Raw genomic sequence first — 15,471 nt, forward strand, 5'->3', positions numbered from 1 at the left:
GTTTTTGGAATGTATATTTATAAAAGGTTTGGTATCAATAAAATAATTAACAAATGAGAACACAATATTAGCTTTCAAAGCCTAGTAGGAGAGAATTACATTGTAAAGAGACACGGCCTGTCTTCTTATGCCTGGAATGGGGGAGTCGTAGAAAGCTCTTAAGACAGGGGTATATCCTGCTCTATGAGCAGACCTGATCACAACATGGGACATCTGCATGGTTGCTATGGAGACCATGACATCCCAAGCCGATCCAGCAGTGGCCTCAGTGTGGATGTTGATGTTGAAATCCTGCAGGAACAGGCTGCAGTGCAGGAAGGTGGGTGGCACACTAACAGCATCTCCAGTCTGTCCCTATAGCCTTACACTAGGTGCAGGCCCTCAAACCCTAGTCCTGCCTGGAGGGGTCTCCTAGTGAGGATGATGGAAGCTTTTTGGACCATAGCAACTCCCCTTCCAACCCTCTAGCCTTTGCTAGTGCTATGCCACATACCCTGGTGGGCACAGCTGGGTATGGTCAACTCCTCCCAGCTCACCAACCCAAGTCTTGGTGATACATGTCTGGTTGGCTTCCCCATCCATGATTAAATCATGGATGAGTGAGGTTGTATTATGAATCAACCTGGTGTTCCACAACAGCAGCAGCACCAGGCACACTGGTAGAGCTACCAGAATCCAGAGAGATAGTGGAAGGTCCAAAAAGGGGGAAAGACTGCAGACATATGTCCTTCCTTTTCAGATGATCCACCCTCCCACCAATGCCATATCTCCCTTGGCCACTATATAGGGATACAGTTCCCAATCTTCCACTGCACTAATTTACCAAGGCACATGATGAATCTGAACCACACACACACCACTCAATCCACACAACATACACACACACAGCCCACCCTCACACAATCCTTTCTTCCCTCTTCCAAGCCATCTCATATAACTACTCTCACTCACCAGACCACTATTCATCTACCTCCCCACTCAGTTTATTCATTCCTTTCATACCAACAGCTTGCCAATAATTGTCCAAGACTACTGTTAATAAAACACCACTAAGCCAGCAAGTACCCCAGGCAGGTATTTTTCACAGAGATGGTGGGTCATGGAACCGGGGGCCAATCTACACGGGGCTTTTACTCTGGTTCTACTCCACCACCAAGACGATCGTGTCAGATGACGCATGCCCTTCCCTGTGGCGTTTCTTCCCCTAAATCCAGTTTTTTTTTTTCAAACTCATCTTGTGACGGATTTTCCCATCACAGTGGCTTCAGTGCAGTTTGGGAGTCTGTGTGGCCCAGCTGGCTTCGGCGCAGGCTGATGGAAGCAGAGTTGATTGACGGAAGGGGGAGTTGCATTGGGAGTGGGCGTGGGGACAGCAGAGAGCTAAACATGTCTACTCGGAAGTAACTCATTGCCTTCAATTGTACTTCACCAAGTACAGGAGCAGAGGGGTCAGGAGAATTCCTTTGCCTGTAGCTTGTCTGCCAGACTGGGGAGAGGAGCCATCCCTGAAGCTTTGGAACTGCACACTAGTGCAACAGAGGGGTTGGGAGAATGGAGGGGAGCCAGTCCTGCTGCTTTGGAACTGCAGTTGTGGAGCAGAGTATGTGCAAAGGTACCCAGACCTGTACTGATTTTAAAAGCTTCACTGAGTGAGGAGGGATGGGGCAGAGAGCAAATCTCCACTCATTTGCTCAGCCCACCCAACCCCCGAACCAATGTGGTTTTTTTCAGGGTTTTTTTTTAATGAATACACTGCATTACTGGCTACCGTTTGCCCCAGGAGGAGCGAACCTGATTTAATGAAAATCCATATTTAAACGGAATTGCCTCAAACACCATCTCCATGTAGATTAGACCCAGGCTGGAACCCCTCACAACACAGCCTCGCCCCCACCTCACAGCTGGGTCCAGCTTTCCAGCACTCAGCGAATCCCTCATGCTAGTTGTGTGCTTCTTTCACAGCCTGGCTCTCACCCAGGAGTTCCTTAAAACCCCACCCAGAACCACCTAGCTTTCACCCAAGGGACTTACAAGTGTATCCAGACCAAGTCTCAAAGGGGCAACCACCCTCACGCTTGTGGTGCCCCAAATGGGCAACTCCCCTTTGGTGTCACCCTACCAGTGAGTGACCTGCCATCCAGGACAGGTCTGGCTAAAAAGCTGCAGATCCAGCAGCAGCAGCAGCCACCTTTCTGCCCAGTCAATATCGATAAGCTGGGTAATGAGGCTCTCCACCAAAGCCTGTCAATCCACCCACCTCTCTCCAGAAAATGCAGGGCTCAACGATGGTTCCTCTTGGAGCAGCAAGCAACAGATCTTTTGATGCTCCTGCTGCTCCAGGGATAATCTTCTATCACACAGCTTTACCCAGAGACCTCTGTAAGGTAGCTCTGCATGTGTATTAGGTCCCATGTTCAATCCTTGGCATCTCTAGGTAAGTATTGCAGGAACAGGGATAGGAAAGGCTACAAGGACTACTACCTGTCAAAGTAGATGGCTCTGGGTGAGATGGATTGATGGGCTGACTCAGCATAAGGCACTTTCATGCATACCACTGTCTTGGTTGCATTTCAGCCCCCCCCCCCCGCCCGTTTCTCAGTCTGCATCACACACGATCAGCTCTGGACACACATATTAGAGACTGTTCACCGGCAAGCCTGTGACCAAAGTTGTATCACAGTGCTTTCTAATGACAACTCTGCAAAGGGAGACATTGCAAAGGAGGCAGATAATTTATGAAGTACAATAAAAAAATCTGGTGATACCTAAAAGACTAAGAAATTCATGGTGGTACAATAAATCTGTTAATCTTTAAACTGCCACAGGACTCTTGCTGCTGTGTTCTTGCTGCTATATGCTAACTGTGCTATACCTCTGGAAATTGTCAGCAGCAAAGACAAAAAATTAAACGATGAAAAGCATTACCAAAACTAAAATAATAATACAAAACTTACCCAGGAGCTCAGAGATGTCAAAAAAATATGTGTAGAAAGTCAGGGAATTGACCAACAGCCAAAGTTAAGCTCTTTGAGGCCCCATTCAGTTCAATAAAACAGAGTCAAGCACATTCTTATTTTTCGCCCATTCATCTGTGAAATTGTTTAACTTTGGCTGGATCAGGCCCTGTAACTGTTGAGTGAGCTACTTCAGAAAAGATTATTAAAATACACCTTACATCACCACTCATGTATTGTCACTCCTTCATCTCAGGTCTCAACAGCTAGAGGTTTTACAATTACTGCATTAATGCCACCTTTGTTCAGGCAATATAGCACATGGTTCTCTCAAAATGCAACCTATGTCCACATTCCTTGATATCTGAGTGAAAAAAAACCTATATTTTTTAAAAAATTAAAAAGTTGCAGCACAGCATTCAATGAGACTAACACAAGACAATAACCTTGACAAAAGCCTACATGACACCACTAAAATTATTATTAGTTATATAGACCCATTAGTTCAGACAATGCTTCACAGAGAACAAGAGGACAGGACTCTGCCCCATGGAGCTTACAATCTAAAATTTGACACAAGGGAAACAATATGTGGTTGTTTCAGTGGGACATGCTTAAGCTTGGTTGGAGGCTTAGTTGCAGTAAGGGCATGGGAATTGGGGGCTAAGTAAGAGGCCTCATGGAAAAGAAACACCAGCTTTCAAAAAAGCAGTGGCTGGAATGGGAAGTGGAAAACTGGTCCACCGTTATTTTTGCACATGGTGTTTGGATAACCATGATTATCACGTGCTGAAAGGCCATGGGCACTGGCCATAAAACTTGCACCCAGCTTTCCCCAGCCTGGTGACCATGCTGGCTGGGGTTGATGGGAGCTGTAGTCCAACACATCTGGTGGGCAGCAAGTTAGAGGGAGGCTCGTCTGTCAACAAATTTCCACAGCTGCCTTTTGCTCTCCAAGGTCACGAAGAAAACTGCAGTTAAATCTTTAGGCTTCAGTACAGGCAATTTGCATTTGCATTGGCAACACAAGGAAATTTGCATTGAAATGAGCATGATATTCAGTTTCCCTACATACCTCTTAGAGCAGTTTAGACTCTAATGAAAGTATGCTTTGGGGAGTGTCTGAGAGCTGATTTTAGTGCTCAACAACTTACTGGTATGAAACGGTGACACCTGCTGTTGGAAAAAGAACCCCGATGCTGTAAAGTGAAGTCAACCCCTAGCAGCCTTATAAACTATAATACACTGCCACCTATCCTTCCACAGTAGAGAAATTGTGTGTTTTTTATTCTCTCAGCCTTTCTAGTCTTCCATTCCCACTGTTGGGGGCTTGCTTTCAATTAAAGTTTGAAGAGGGAGGGGAAAGGGCAGGAAGAGTTCCCTGTGTATACTGGTATTTCACACAGTGGGAGTATTTACATGTCATGCTAACCTATGGTGGGTGGCAAGGTATGCTGTGTAGGTGGTTATGAAAACAATCTACTGTGCTCCCATCAATCAGGCAAACAAGCTACACAGAGTAGTTTATTTCTCTCTCTCTCTCTCTCACACACACACACACACACACACACCACCACCACCACCACCACCACCACCTGTAGTCCTCCCATCCAGCTGGGCAGGTATCACAGCTTCCTTTACAGTGGGAATAGACATCACGTAAGAGGAGCAGAGCAGTGGCAGTGTTTTTGGCTGTTCTTGCCAAGCAGCTCTGTAGGTGGTCTCTGTAACCCATGCTGGCATGACAGACAACATGCTAACCCACCATAGGTAAAATAACCCTTACTGCAGAGCATGAGTTCTGAGGGTGGCTTAATTGGGGGAATTAAATTACCATGGGCAAGAACCCCACCCTCACTCCATGACATGCTAGCCCATCATGGGCTGCTCAGGCCACTTACCCACCAAGACTTAGCATTACATCTGAACCCAGCCAGCTGATTTCATTGCTCCAGCTGGAACTTTTGGCTTCTGCAGAAGCTCAGTGACTTCAGCATAGCAAAGGGTTTAATTACCCTCCACAAACCTCTCCTCCCACTCTCCACCTTTAACTTCTCCCACATAGTTACAGGCAGCATATCATACCAAAAGAAGGGTTAGATGTACGCGAGTCTATGTTCCATTAAGTTCTGGGGAGGCTGCACCTCATGGCACTACCAGCAGGCATGGGGCTTCTAAATAAGCTTTCCAGTTTAAAAAACAAAATAAAAAAAACCGTCAGCCACTTCACCTCATAAAATGTATTAAGCTAAGTACAACCTTCCCAACCTTACACACACACACACACACACACACACACAGCTACCCCTCTGAAAGTAGCCACTTGGCTTGCGAAATTCTATCTGTTCCCCTTCTGGTTCATCATTCTTCTTCCCTCCCCTATCCTGGTCTTTCTTTGTTTTCTTTTTCCACCCAGAGCAAGTCTTGGGGATTCTTAAGATGGTGGTAAGTATTTAATTCTAAACAGTATTTGATTTTATACAAACAGATAAGAGGACTTGTTTTCCTCCTTCTCACCCATCCCACTCTACTGCCTTGGCAGTTTCTACGCAAGGCATTTATTGTGCACTCATGATTGGCCACTCACAGAGGTTTGTGGGTCCATTACATGACATCATCAGCCTCCAGGACATCTCCCGCTCCTTCCCTGGGTAATCGTGCCATTAAAAAACCCAGAAAAAAGCTGGAAGTTAAAAAAAAAGAAAAAGAAAAAGAAAAAGAAAAAAGGAAGTTTTCGGCAGCCACTAAATGGCGCTGTTCCATTACTAACAATAAGAAGCTCAGCTCAGTACAGCCACCAGAAAATGGCATTTTCACTTCTGCCTTGTGAAAGAGCACACCCTCATCATGCCCTGGGAACGGAGGAAAAATGCCTGGTAAGCCTGAGGAATATCCTTTAATGTAGAGACACCCCTTAGCTACCCTTTTGGCCCAAATCTAAGTGTATTCTGTTATTTGGGTTTTCCTTTTTGCTGTAGCTGCAGTGGTGAGGGACAGGCACTTGATACATGCTCAGAAGTACTTCCTCCATTGCTTTCACGTAGCAAGGAGGTAAAGGAGAGTTGCAAAAAGCAAAACAAACTATCTGTTCTTGTGAAGTGTTGCTGGAGGACAGAAAAACAAGGAGGGATTTTTGTGTGGTAGGGAAAAGAATGTATGTGATCTGGCTGTAGTTTTCTTGCAACAAGTACGATCAGTGTTTAAACTCTAGAAGGGGAATGCTGAGGCTTTAATCTGTGTGGGATATAGTCCATTACTCTTAAGTGATGGGAAGCGGGAGGCAGTAATTGCTCAGTGATGAGAGAAAAGCATTCTGCATATGCTCAAAGGAACTATTTCACTATTTTTGCTAATATTGGTGAAATGTTAATTCTAAGTTTGCATGTATATGTGTGTCTGTATATTAGCACACTCAAACTTGTGTTATGGGCCTGTGCCCTGGTTCTTTTAAATACCTAGCAACACTTACATAACATTAACAAATTCCTGTAGCTATAGCCTGATCTCATCAATTGCACTAGGGCCACCAGGTGCAGATAACAGGAGGAGTCCTTTTCAATACATGTTTAGAAAGGGCCGATCTACATTGCACCTGCCATCGCAATGAATTCAGTGTCCCATCGGGTTAAATGCTCTCACATTAAAACGTGATTATTCACACTCACCCATTTTCCCCGTTGCAGTGCTTCATCGAATGCGTGAGCTCAGTTCACACTTGAGCGCTGTGCTGTTTTCCTGCATGCGCTTGCCTGATCTCGGATGCTAAGCGGGGTCAGCCCCGGTCAGTAGCTGGATGGGTGACCACCTGGGAATCAGGCTTCCTGCATTGAGCAGGGGGTTGTTCTATCTCTTCAAATGAGATTAAGTTTTACCCCCTCCTATCCCCTGCTCAGGATGTTGTGTTTTTTTTAATTAAGGCATTATCCTCACAGAATCGGAGCTTCTCCGTGGGTTTTTTTTTTTCTAATGCAGGCATGATTTTTGAAGCTTCACAGATCATGCCTGAATTAGAAAAACAAACTTGTGGGGAAGCCCCGATTCTGCAAGGATAACACCTTAATTAAAAACAAAACATCCGGAGCAGGGGATAGGAGGGGATAAAACTTAATTTCATTTGAAGGGGTAGAACAACCCCCTGCTCAATGCAGGAAGCCTGATTCCCAGGCGGCCGCCCATCCAAGCACTGACCGGGGCTGACCCCGCTTTGCTTCTGAGATCAGTCAAGCACATGCACATCCAACCCTTTGCTTGTTGCTGAGGAAATCGGGGCTGCTGAGGAAGCTATGCGATCAGTAGCCAGAAAAAGACTTGGGGCCATCGAGAGCTGTGATTGGACAGGAAGGAAATACAGACACCACCGTGTATGGGCAGGGGGGAGGGGACTATGACTAGATACTATAGCGAAGGTGGAAAATCAGAGCACATTAAGGGGAAATACCGAGATATTAGGGTATTGAAAGCGGGAGCACAGAAGTGGGAAATTCTGGTTCCAATTCGAGGCGGCTACTGCGTAGTGTGAAAGGCGGGCGGTGAAACCTCATTGGAAGCGAAAAAATGTAGTAAGTGTAGATCCACCCAAAGTTGAGTTTTATCAGCTACAGCAATTTTCACCCTTGAATGGAAAGCTGCATCTACTGGAGCTACACAACTGTTAAAATAACAAGAGCTCTACAGTTCTATCTGGCATCTGCTCACACTGGCCATACCATTCCTGGCATTACTACTGTTAGTGCTCAACCCCTGTTTATAAGATTTCCATCTATTTTGTGTGTGTGATTCAGGTGTTGACCATAATTTTAGTTGTCAAAGCCCAAAAATATGTTCCTGCTCTCAAGACACTGTTTAGAAAAATCCAACAAACTTTGAATAAATGTTTTACTTGGGAGGCATCCATTGCCCATCCATCCCAGGCCAATCACATGCAACCATCTCATCTGTCTCCTAGCCCCCAGAATGCCTTCCCTTCCAGAAGCATTAAATTAGGTGTTATGTCAATAGTGTCTCTCCTTGAAGGCAACAGTGTTCATTTCAGTTTAACATCCCAGCAGGTCAGCACTGAAAGGAAGCCAATGTTCCCCAGACTTAAAGGACACTCACCTTAAATGACCTTCTCTGCTCCAGCTCTGATGGCATTTCAAAGCTATATCTTAGCATAGGAGGGTATTGTTTGCATCCTGATGTAACCATTTTGCAACTGTTTATATGCAAGCTCTTTGCCTTCCGTAGACACCCTAGAAATATTCATAGGATTAGAGCCCAAGGTATGAAACAGAGTTACTATGCTTTCCTGTCTTACAGCATTTCTAGGAAAAACCATCAGAAAACTCACATTGCTTGATTCTATAAAGCACTGAAGTTTCACTGCTTCTGTTTCCCTTCTGTCCCATCACAATCTCAGTGACTCAAGCGAGGGCAGTGAGTGACAGTGTTTTAAAAAGAGATGCCGAGACTCACCTCCACCTGGAAGGCACAGCCTCTCACTTGGAAGCTGCCTTCCCTCACCCCAGCTGCTTGGTGGAAGCTGTGGCTAGCAGGGAGGGACAGGCGTTAATGCTATTAGTATTGCTTCAGCATTCTGGAGCTAAGCCTCAACACTGAAAACAAAGTGCTGTTGCACTCAGCTAACCTCTTGCAAATGTAGGGTTGCTACCTTTGCTGCTGTCCTCGCTCTGTCTTTAATACACAGAAGTTTAGCAGCTGAAGCTTTTCCCCATTGCTTTATCCCCATACCAGGAAAAGCTTCATTTGCTTAATTTCCATGTGTGAGCCTGCTATTGAAGCCATGGGAGAGGGGCCAGTTAAAAACAGCAGCCCTGAGATCATATGATTGCTATAATCACTGTTCTTATATCATATGGCATAGATCCTAAGCTTTTGCTCCATGAACAGAAGGTGCTTCCCTGACCACAATTCTCTTTCTGTGAATGGAGTGAAAACTTAGGAACCAAGCCTATATCAGCTGTGTCGAGTTTAAGCTGAGAGGTAGTGACAAGTGACCAGGCAGGCAGGCAGGCAGGCTAATGCCCTACTTATAGCTTGAGTCTATGCATGCTTACTTAGAAATAAGTTCTCTTACATCAAATGGAGCTTGCTCCAAGATAAGGGGGTGCTAAGATTATAGCCTAAGGGACCTGTTGCCTAAGTTTTCTGACAAACTCCATAACATCTCTGTGAAAAGAGAAATAGGGCCAGGCAAAGATTTCTCAGTCTCTGCATCTGCATGCCAGGAGAAGGTTCCCCTACTCAATTTCTGCTTCTTGTGCAGTTGTTAAGGGCACAAGAGCCCTGTCAGAAAAAAAGATGGCAACTGACCCCATTGAATGTTGTGAACCTGAAACTTTGGTCCATCATTCATTAAACTATAATAAGTTGTGCATTGTATTTCTTTTTTAAAAAATAAGCACATTGAAACACAATCAGCCACTGAAGTAAATAACTTATGGGTTTGTGAGAAAGTAACATATGGAAGTACAAGGAGGAAAAAAAAAGCATTAGACAGTGAGCATAGTTCTGGTTTCTATTATTATATGTCCGTTTTGGCTGTTGCTAAAACAAATATAGCCACTGGAGTGAGCTAGAGGACAAGTTTTCCATCCTTTCAAACAAAGCTTCCATGTAGGAGTCATGAGCTATTTAAAAGGACAGACTGTTGTAAGCATTGTTGCAACCTACCAATATATGATTTGAAAATGTTGGGCTTTTAGGCTATTGCCCTTTATTGTAAGTGTGCCATAAACTGTTCCATTATTTGATTTCAAGTGGGTTTAAATGCTATTCAGTCATTAAGAATGTGATTTAACTCAATGAGACTTACTTTTGATTAAAGCACACAGCAGATGCCATTATCCTGTGTTATGAGAAGAAGTTTGTTCATAGGCCTCCAAACCCATTACTTGGGAATTAGCCTCATCAAGTACAGTTAGACATACTTCTGAGTAGACCTGCAAACACTTGGCTGTCCTGTGTTTCAGGCCCTCCCAAGCAAAGGAGTCTTCTGCTACTTAATGAGTGCTTCTTGGCACCTTTTAATCTGATTAGATAATAGAGTACATTTGAGTGCAGAGGAAATGCATAAATGAATGGCCTTGAGAGGCTTTTTTTCCCCCTAGTAAGAGAGCAGGCAAGCAAGCAAATGAAGCTATTCACTCCCAAAGCCACGCAGTATATCATGAGTGACCTAGGAGGGGAGGGGTTAGAGGCAGATAGATATATTTAATGAAGGTGCTTGGCAAACCTTTACAATGAAATTGCTCTTTCCTTTGTTATTGTTTCCTTTTTTGTTTTTCACTTCCTTGTTGGGGGAGAATACTACCAATCAAGTTCCCAGTGTTTTCCTGACCCCAAGTCAGTATGGTGTAAAAGATGAGGAACGGGTAAGTATTGGCATTGCCTGAAAGTGTCAAGTCAAAGCCCATTTTCCCCATGTGCTGGTGTGATCGTGTCCCACTTCTCCATCCCATTGATATTCCATATGGAACTGCCCCAAATATCCAAATAGGCCAAGTAAATGAACTGGTTCCTCTTTAGAACTAATGTTGCCCTTAAAAAAAAAAACTATTGCAAACCTAGCAGTGAGCCCCAGGTGAAGCACTGCAGTGAGTGGGATTAGTGAAGGGAGCGCATATCTTTTCTGTGACATGCAGGCACGTGAGTATGTGCCTACATAATAACATTATTTGGTCCTTTGCTTTTCTTTACAGCCAAACATGTCTCTTGGAGAATCCCAGCACCTGAAACCAGGTAAGCTTTAAATCTGTGGTAGTCTAAAAGAGCAAGTTGGCTCATTCTAGTGTTCAGTAGCCTTTCTGTACATGTGCGTTGATCTTCCTAAATGTGGATGGGGCTTGTGTGTTTTGCATCTAAGAAAAAATATGGCTGCTGGTACAAATTGATACAAATTAGGTGGTACAAATGGTAATGTAATAAGTACTGAATAGCTACTTTTTTCCAGGATTTTTCCAGAGGGCAGTGCTGCAGCAAGGCAAAGAGTCTATGAGTGTTGGATTTCTTCACCAGTGTTGTTCTGTCCCGATTAAGGCCTTTCATTGGGTTCTCCTGAAAAAAAGGAGCAAAAATTGCTGGAGCAATTTGCAGTCCTTGTGTGCAACCTGGGGAGAGGTAGTGTGGTAGATTCAAAAGACAGATCCTTCCTAGGGCAGTCATTTCACAGGGGTGTTTCTAAAGTACCATGTCACTTTCATGACAGAAGAGCATTAAAAACTAGCATTGGAAAATGGGTTGAATCTCCCCCACCTGATGATTTCATGCTCCTCAGCTGACCCCTCCCCCCATTTCATGTGATGTGACTGCCTCTTCCCCAATTTTTGTCAAGCCAATATTTCAGGCTCAGCTGTGCAGGTCAGGGAAGGACCTGTGGGATCTACTTATTTTTTTACTAGAACCCTGAGATTGACCAACTGGAGCCAGGGTGCAAACTGATGACTTGGGAGAAGAGCAAGTTACTTACTGAACCCTATGACCTATACACTGGGATGACCTGCATATAGAAATGCAAATCTACATGGTGCTACAGATCAGGGATTCTGTCGAATTTAGATCTTAATGTGCTGTTTTAAATAATTGGGAGCTGGAGACCCTTTTGCTGATCTACTTCAAATCACCCAGAGATCTATCAGCAGATCTTGGTCTACCTTCTACCCACTTCTGGTGTAGGTTATGAACCTTGCAGTTAAACAGTGGCTTTGGAGAAGGTTCAGATGAGCAGGGAAACAGGCGGCAGCAGAAGCAGCATTTCCCTGGAAGCAACATCTGTGTTGTGGACACTTTCGGGGCTTTGGATCCATCTCCTGAAGTTGCAAGCAGAGCTATAACAGTGAGACAAACCTGTCAACAGCCATTGGTTGTGACGGCTGAGATGTGATATAACTGCAGCTGGACCACTCTGTAGATTGCTTATCTTCTATCCACAACTGCTTCTGAAGCCTGTGGTTCTAGATTATAAACTTGATGCACCTGTAGTTCAATCTGATACAATATTGTGTGTTCTTGATAGCAGTGCTGCCTATGGAGAAAAGACATGTGAACTCAATGTTCTTTTTAACAGACTCTGTCCATGTGGGTGCAGCGATTGACTGGTCAGTATTAGTAGAGTGATGTGGTGGTCTAAGTGCTGCCAAAGCCATAACAGTAGCTTCAAGTCAGCACTGAGGACCAAATGCTGTCAGCTCTTGATATATATGCCGTATTTGCCTATGTGCCTATTGCTGTAAGTGAAATAGGCTCATTCTTAATCCTGGATAATGTAAAGCTCTATTTTATCTTTGGAAAGGATGTATTAAGTGGCTCTATGAGAAATCTTTAGAAATGTTTCCTCCAGCACTGGAAAATGGTACGTAGTGAGCCACCTTTGCCCCATTTAAGAGCCACAAGCCCCCTTAGATCTAGAATTCGTTGGAAGCTACCTGAATCCACACAAGGTAGCACTTACTGCACCATCAGCTGTCACCATTTGCACTCCACTTCAGGCATGGGTTGCAGGAGCTCCGTGAGCACACACATCCATACATATATATCTTTATATAATTTTTGGGTGAGAGCTTGAATGCTATTCAGGCTACATTATGCAGTTGGACAGGACAGAGGTTTGTTGTAACATAGGAAGCTACCTTATATTGAACCACTGGTCCATCTGGCCCAGTATTGTCAACATTGACTGGCAGCAGCGGCTCTCTGGGATTTGAGGTAGAGATTTCCAACCCTACCCGGAAAAGCCAGGAATTGAACCTGGGGCCTGCTGCATGCAAAGCAGGTTTTCTACCAACTGAGCTACGGCCCCTCCTGTCCCCTTTTCTGGCTTTGTAGAGTTAGTGTAGTATAGCTCTGAACCAGGACATAGAAGTGATGAAGGAGGGAAAGAAGGCAAACCCCAGAGCCCATTCATTCCTGGGAAATGCCATATAATGCTACCTGCCAATGGAGCTCCCTGAAGTTTATCATTGCCAATCTTAATGTTCCAGGAACTGTCATTGAGGCACCAAACCAGAGGGATTTGCCTACTCTGCAGGCACCACTGGACTTTGAGAGTGAAGTGGCTTCCAGAGTAGAGCTATCTTTGAACTGCATAAGTATACTTTTCATGATTTATGTTCAGGTGCTAATCCTGCACTGGGCTATGCCCATCAAGCACTAGTCTAAAAAGAAGGGGAAGGGGAAAGGCAGAGCCAAGGTAGTGCAGTTTTCCTACCATTGTTTGTACAGTGCAAGAAGATTATGTCTCTGTCCATTATGGATGAACTGTCACTCAGTTGCTATATGTACCTTAGATTATTTTTCTGCTGTTTTGAGGGCTACTGCAGCCAGTAGAAACCCCAGTCAAAATCTGGAACCAGTTCGATGCTGTAGCACCAAACTAGAGATTTGGCCAGTGTTGCCCAATAAAGTCAGAGAGCATGTGATGCAGTACAGGGCAGCCCTCTGCCATGTAGTTATGGATAATAAACCCAGGGATGTCCCTGTTATTGTCTGTATTTGTTGTCCAGGGGGAGGTGACTACGAAGCCTGAGGGGGTGTGAATTTCAGGAATGGGGCACACTGGCTCCCGAAGTGAGTCCTGTTCAAACACACCCCAAGAATGTCACTGGGGTGAGGTCAGAGGTGGAAACAGTGGGCGAGATGTGGCTCCTCCTCCTCAGTAACAGTTTCCAGGGAGGGAGCCGTGTTGGTCCGTTGCAGCAAAAACAACAAAGAATCTTGTGGCGCTTTAAAGATTAACAAATGTATTATGCCACAAGCTTTTGTGGATTATAGTCAGATACATAAGCTTTCGTAGACTGTAGTCCACTTCATTAGATGCAGCAGCTGCATCTAACGAAATGGACTATTGTGTTGACCCAGCCGTGGGCACTGAACTCTTAGGTTAGAGGTGCCAAGATGGTGATGAATCAGATTCAAAGTTTTACTTACAAGGAGACTTCACTGGGTAACTTACAGCATACAGGCGTACCCAGTGGTTGGATCAGATAGTGTCTCTGAACCACAAGCCATTGGGTCAAATGGGTTTTATACCATACATGTTAGCAGAATAACAACAGCAAGCACCCCCTAGCAGTCATTCCCAGCATAAACTAACAGCACTTGGTTCTCAGCACAGCCACCTGTAAACAACTTTGCTTCCCAGGCAGAGTGCTTGATACTCATTAGTATGGAATGTGCTAGGCTGCGCTATCGGCCCTTTGAATCATCTTCACATGCTCAGAGCCTTACTAGCAAGGGAATTGCAACAATAATTGCAATTATTCTACCCCCCCTCCTCTAGCTCTCATGTAGCTGGTAGCTCTTCCACTGTGCCCTCCTGTCTTGCAGTGCTGCTGTTTAATGCCAGATAGGTCTGCAATAAGACCTCACTCATTCACGATTTAATTTTGGATGAGAGGGCCGACCTGGTGTGTATCACTGAGACTTGGGTGGGTGAGCTGGGTGGAGTCAATCTGACTCAGCTCTGCCCACCTGGGTACTCAGTGCAGCACCAACATAGGCTGGAGGGCCGGGGGGGAGAGTTGCCATGGTTCATAGAACTTCCATCTCTATCACCAGGAGACCACTCCACCTTGGAGCGGGCTTTGAGGGGTTGCACCTGGTGTTGGGCCATAGAGACAGATTGGGGATGCTGCTGGTGTACCGCCCACGCTGCTGCCCAGCATCTTCCCTGACTGAGCTGGTAGAGGCAGTTGCAAGTGTGGTGTTGGAGGAACCCAGGACAGTGGTTCTGGGTGACTTCAACTTCCATGCTGAGGCTGTCTCCAGTTTCAGCTCAGGACTTCATGGCCTCCATGACAACCATGGGGCTGTCAGTATGTCATCGGCCCAACACATGAAGCAGGGCACACCCTTGATTTGGTTTTTGCTCCAACTTGTGAGATGGGTAGTCTGAAGATTGGGGGGCTCCAAGTAACCCCATTGTCATGGACAGACCATTTCCTGGTGAGATTTGAACTTATGGCATTACTCTCCTCCCGCGAGGGTGGGGGACCTATTCGGATGGTCCACCCTAGGAGACTGATGGAATGCAATGGATTTCTGAATGCTCTTGGGGATTTTCCAGTGGAGAGAGCTGGTGATCCAGCTGAGGCCCTAGCTTCACTGTGGAACGGTGAGATGCGGAGGGCCATCGAAATGATCGCACCTGAGTGCCTTCTCCAGCACTGTGGAGTGCGTTCTGCTCCCTGGTATACTGGGGAGCTGCAGCCAGTGAAACAGGCTGGACGTCAGCTGTGCAAATGGCGCAAGACTCGAAGTGAAGATGACCAAGCATGCTCTAGAGTGCTTAATCAATCATGCCTATTCCGTGGCAGTGTGGGCAGCAAAGAAGGTTTATTTGCTTCCTTTGACATTTATTGCGTCCTCAAGTAGCCATCCAGCGGAGCTCTTCTGGGTGGTCCGGCGGTTGTTAACATCTTCCCCAGTAAATGGGGCCCTGGTCCCGTCAAGGACCCGCTGTGACCATTTTGCATCGCACTTTGAGGACAAAATCACTTGTCTCCACAGTGACCTTGATGCT

At 45.4% G+C, this 15,471-nt stretch overlaps 1 protein-coding gene across 1 annotated transcript in view; it reads left to right on the forward strand.

The window, feature by feature from the left end:
• The first annotated feature begins 204 nt into the window (after positions 1-204).
• The window catches only part of LOC146358911 (uncharacterized), a 32,583-nt gene continuing 17,316 nt past the window's right edge, over positions 205-15,471 (forward strand). The window contains exon 1 of the mRNA XM_084809272.1: positions 205-319. Within this exon, the coding sequence (XP_084665398.1) occupies positions 205-319 (115 nt within the window). The remainder of the gene's footprint in view (positions 320-15,471) is intronic.

Source organism: Heloderma suspectum, chromosome 1, assembly GCF_057233095.1.
Source record: "Heloderma suspectum isolate Gila_16-S chromosome 1, 16-S_ref, whole genome shotgun sequence".
Classification (NCBI taxonomy): Eukaryota; Metazoa; Chordata; class Lepidosauria; order Squamata; family Helodermatidae; genus Heloderma; species Heloderma suspectum.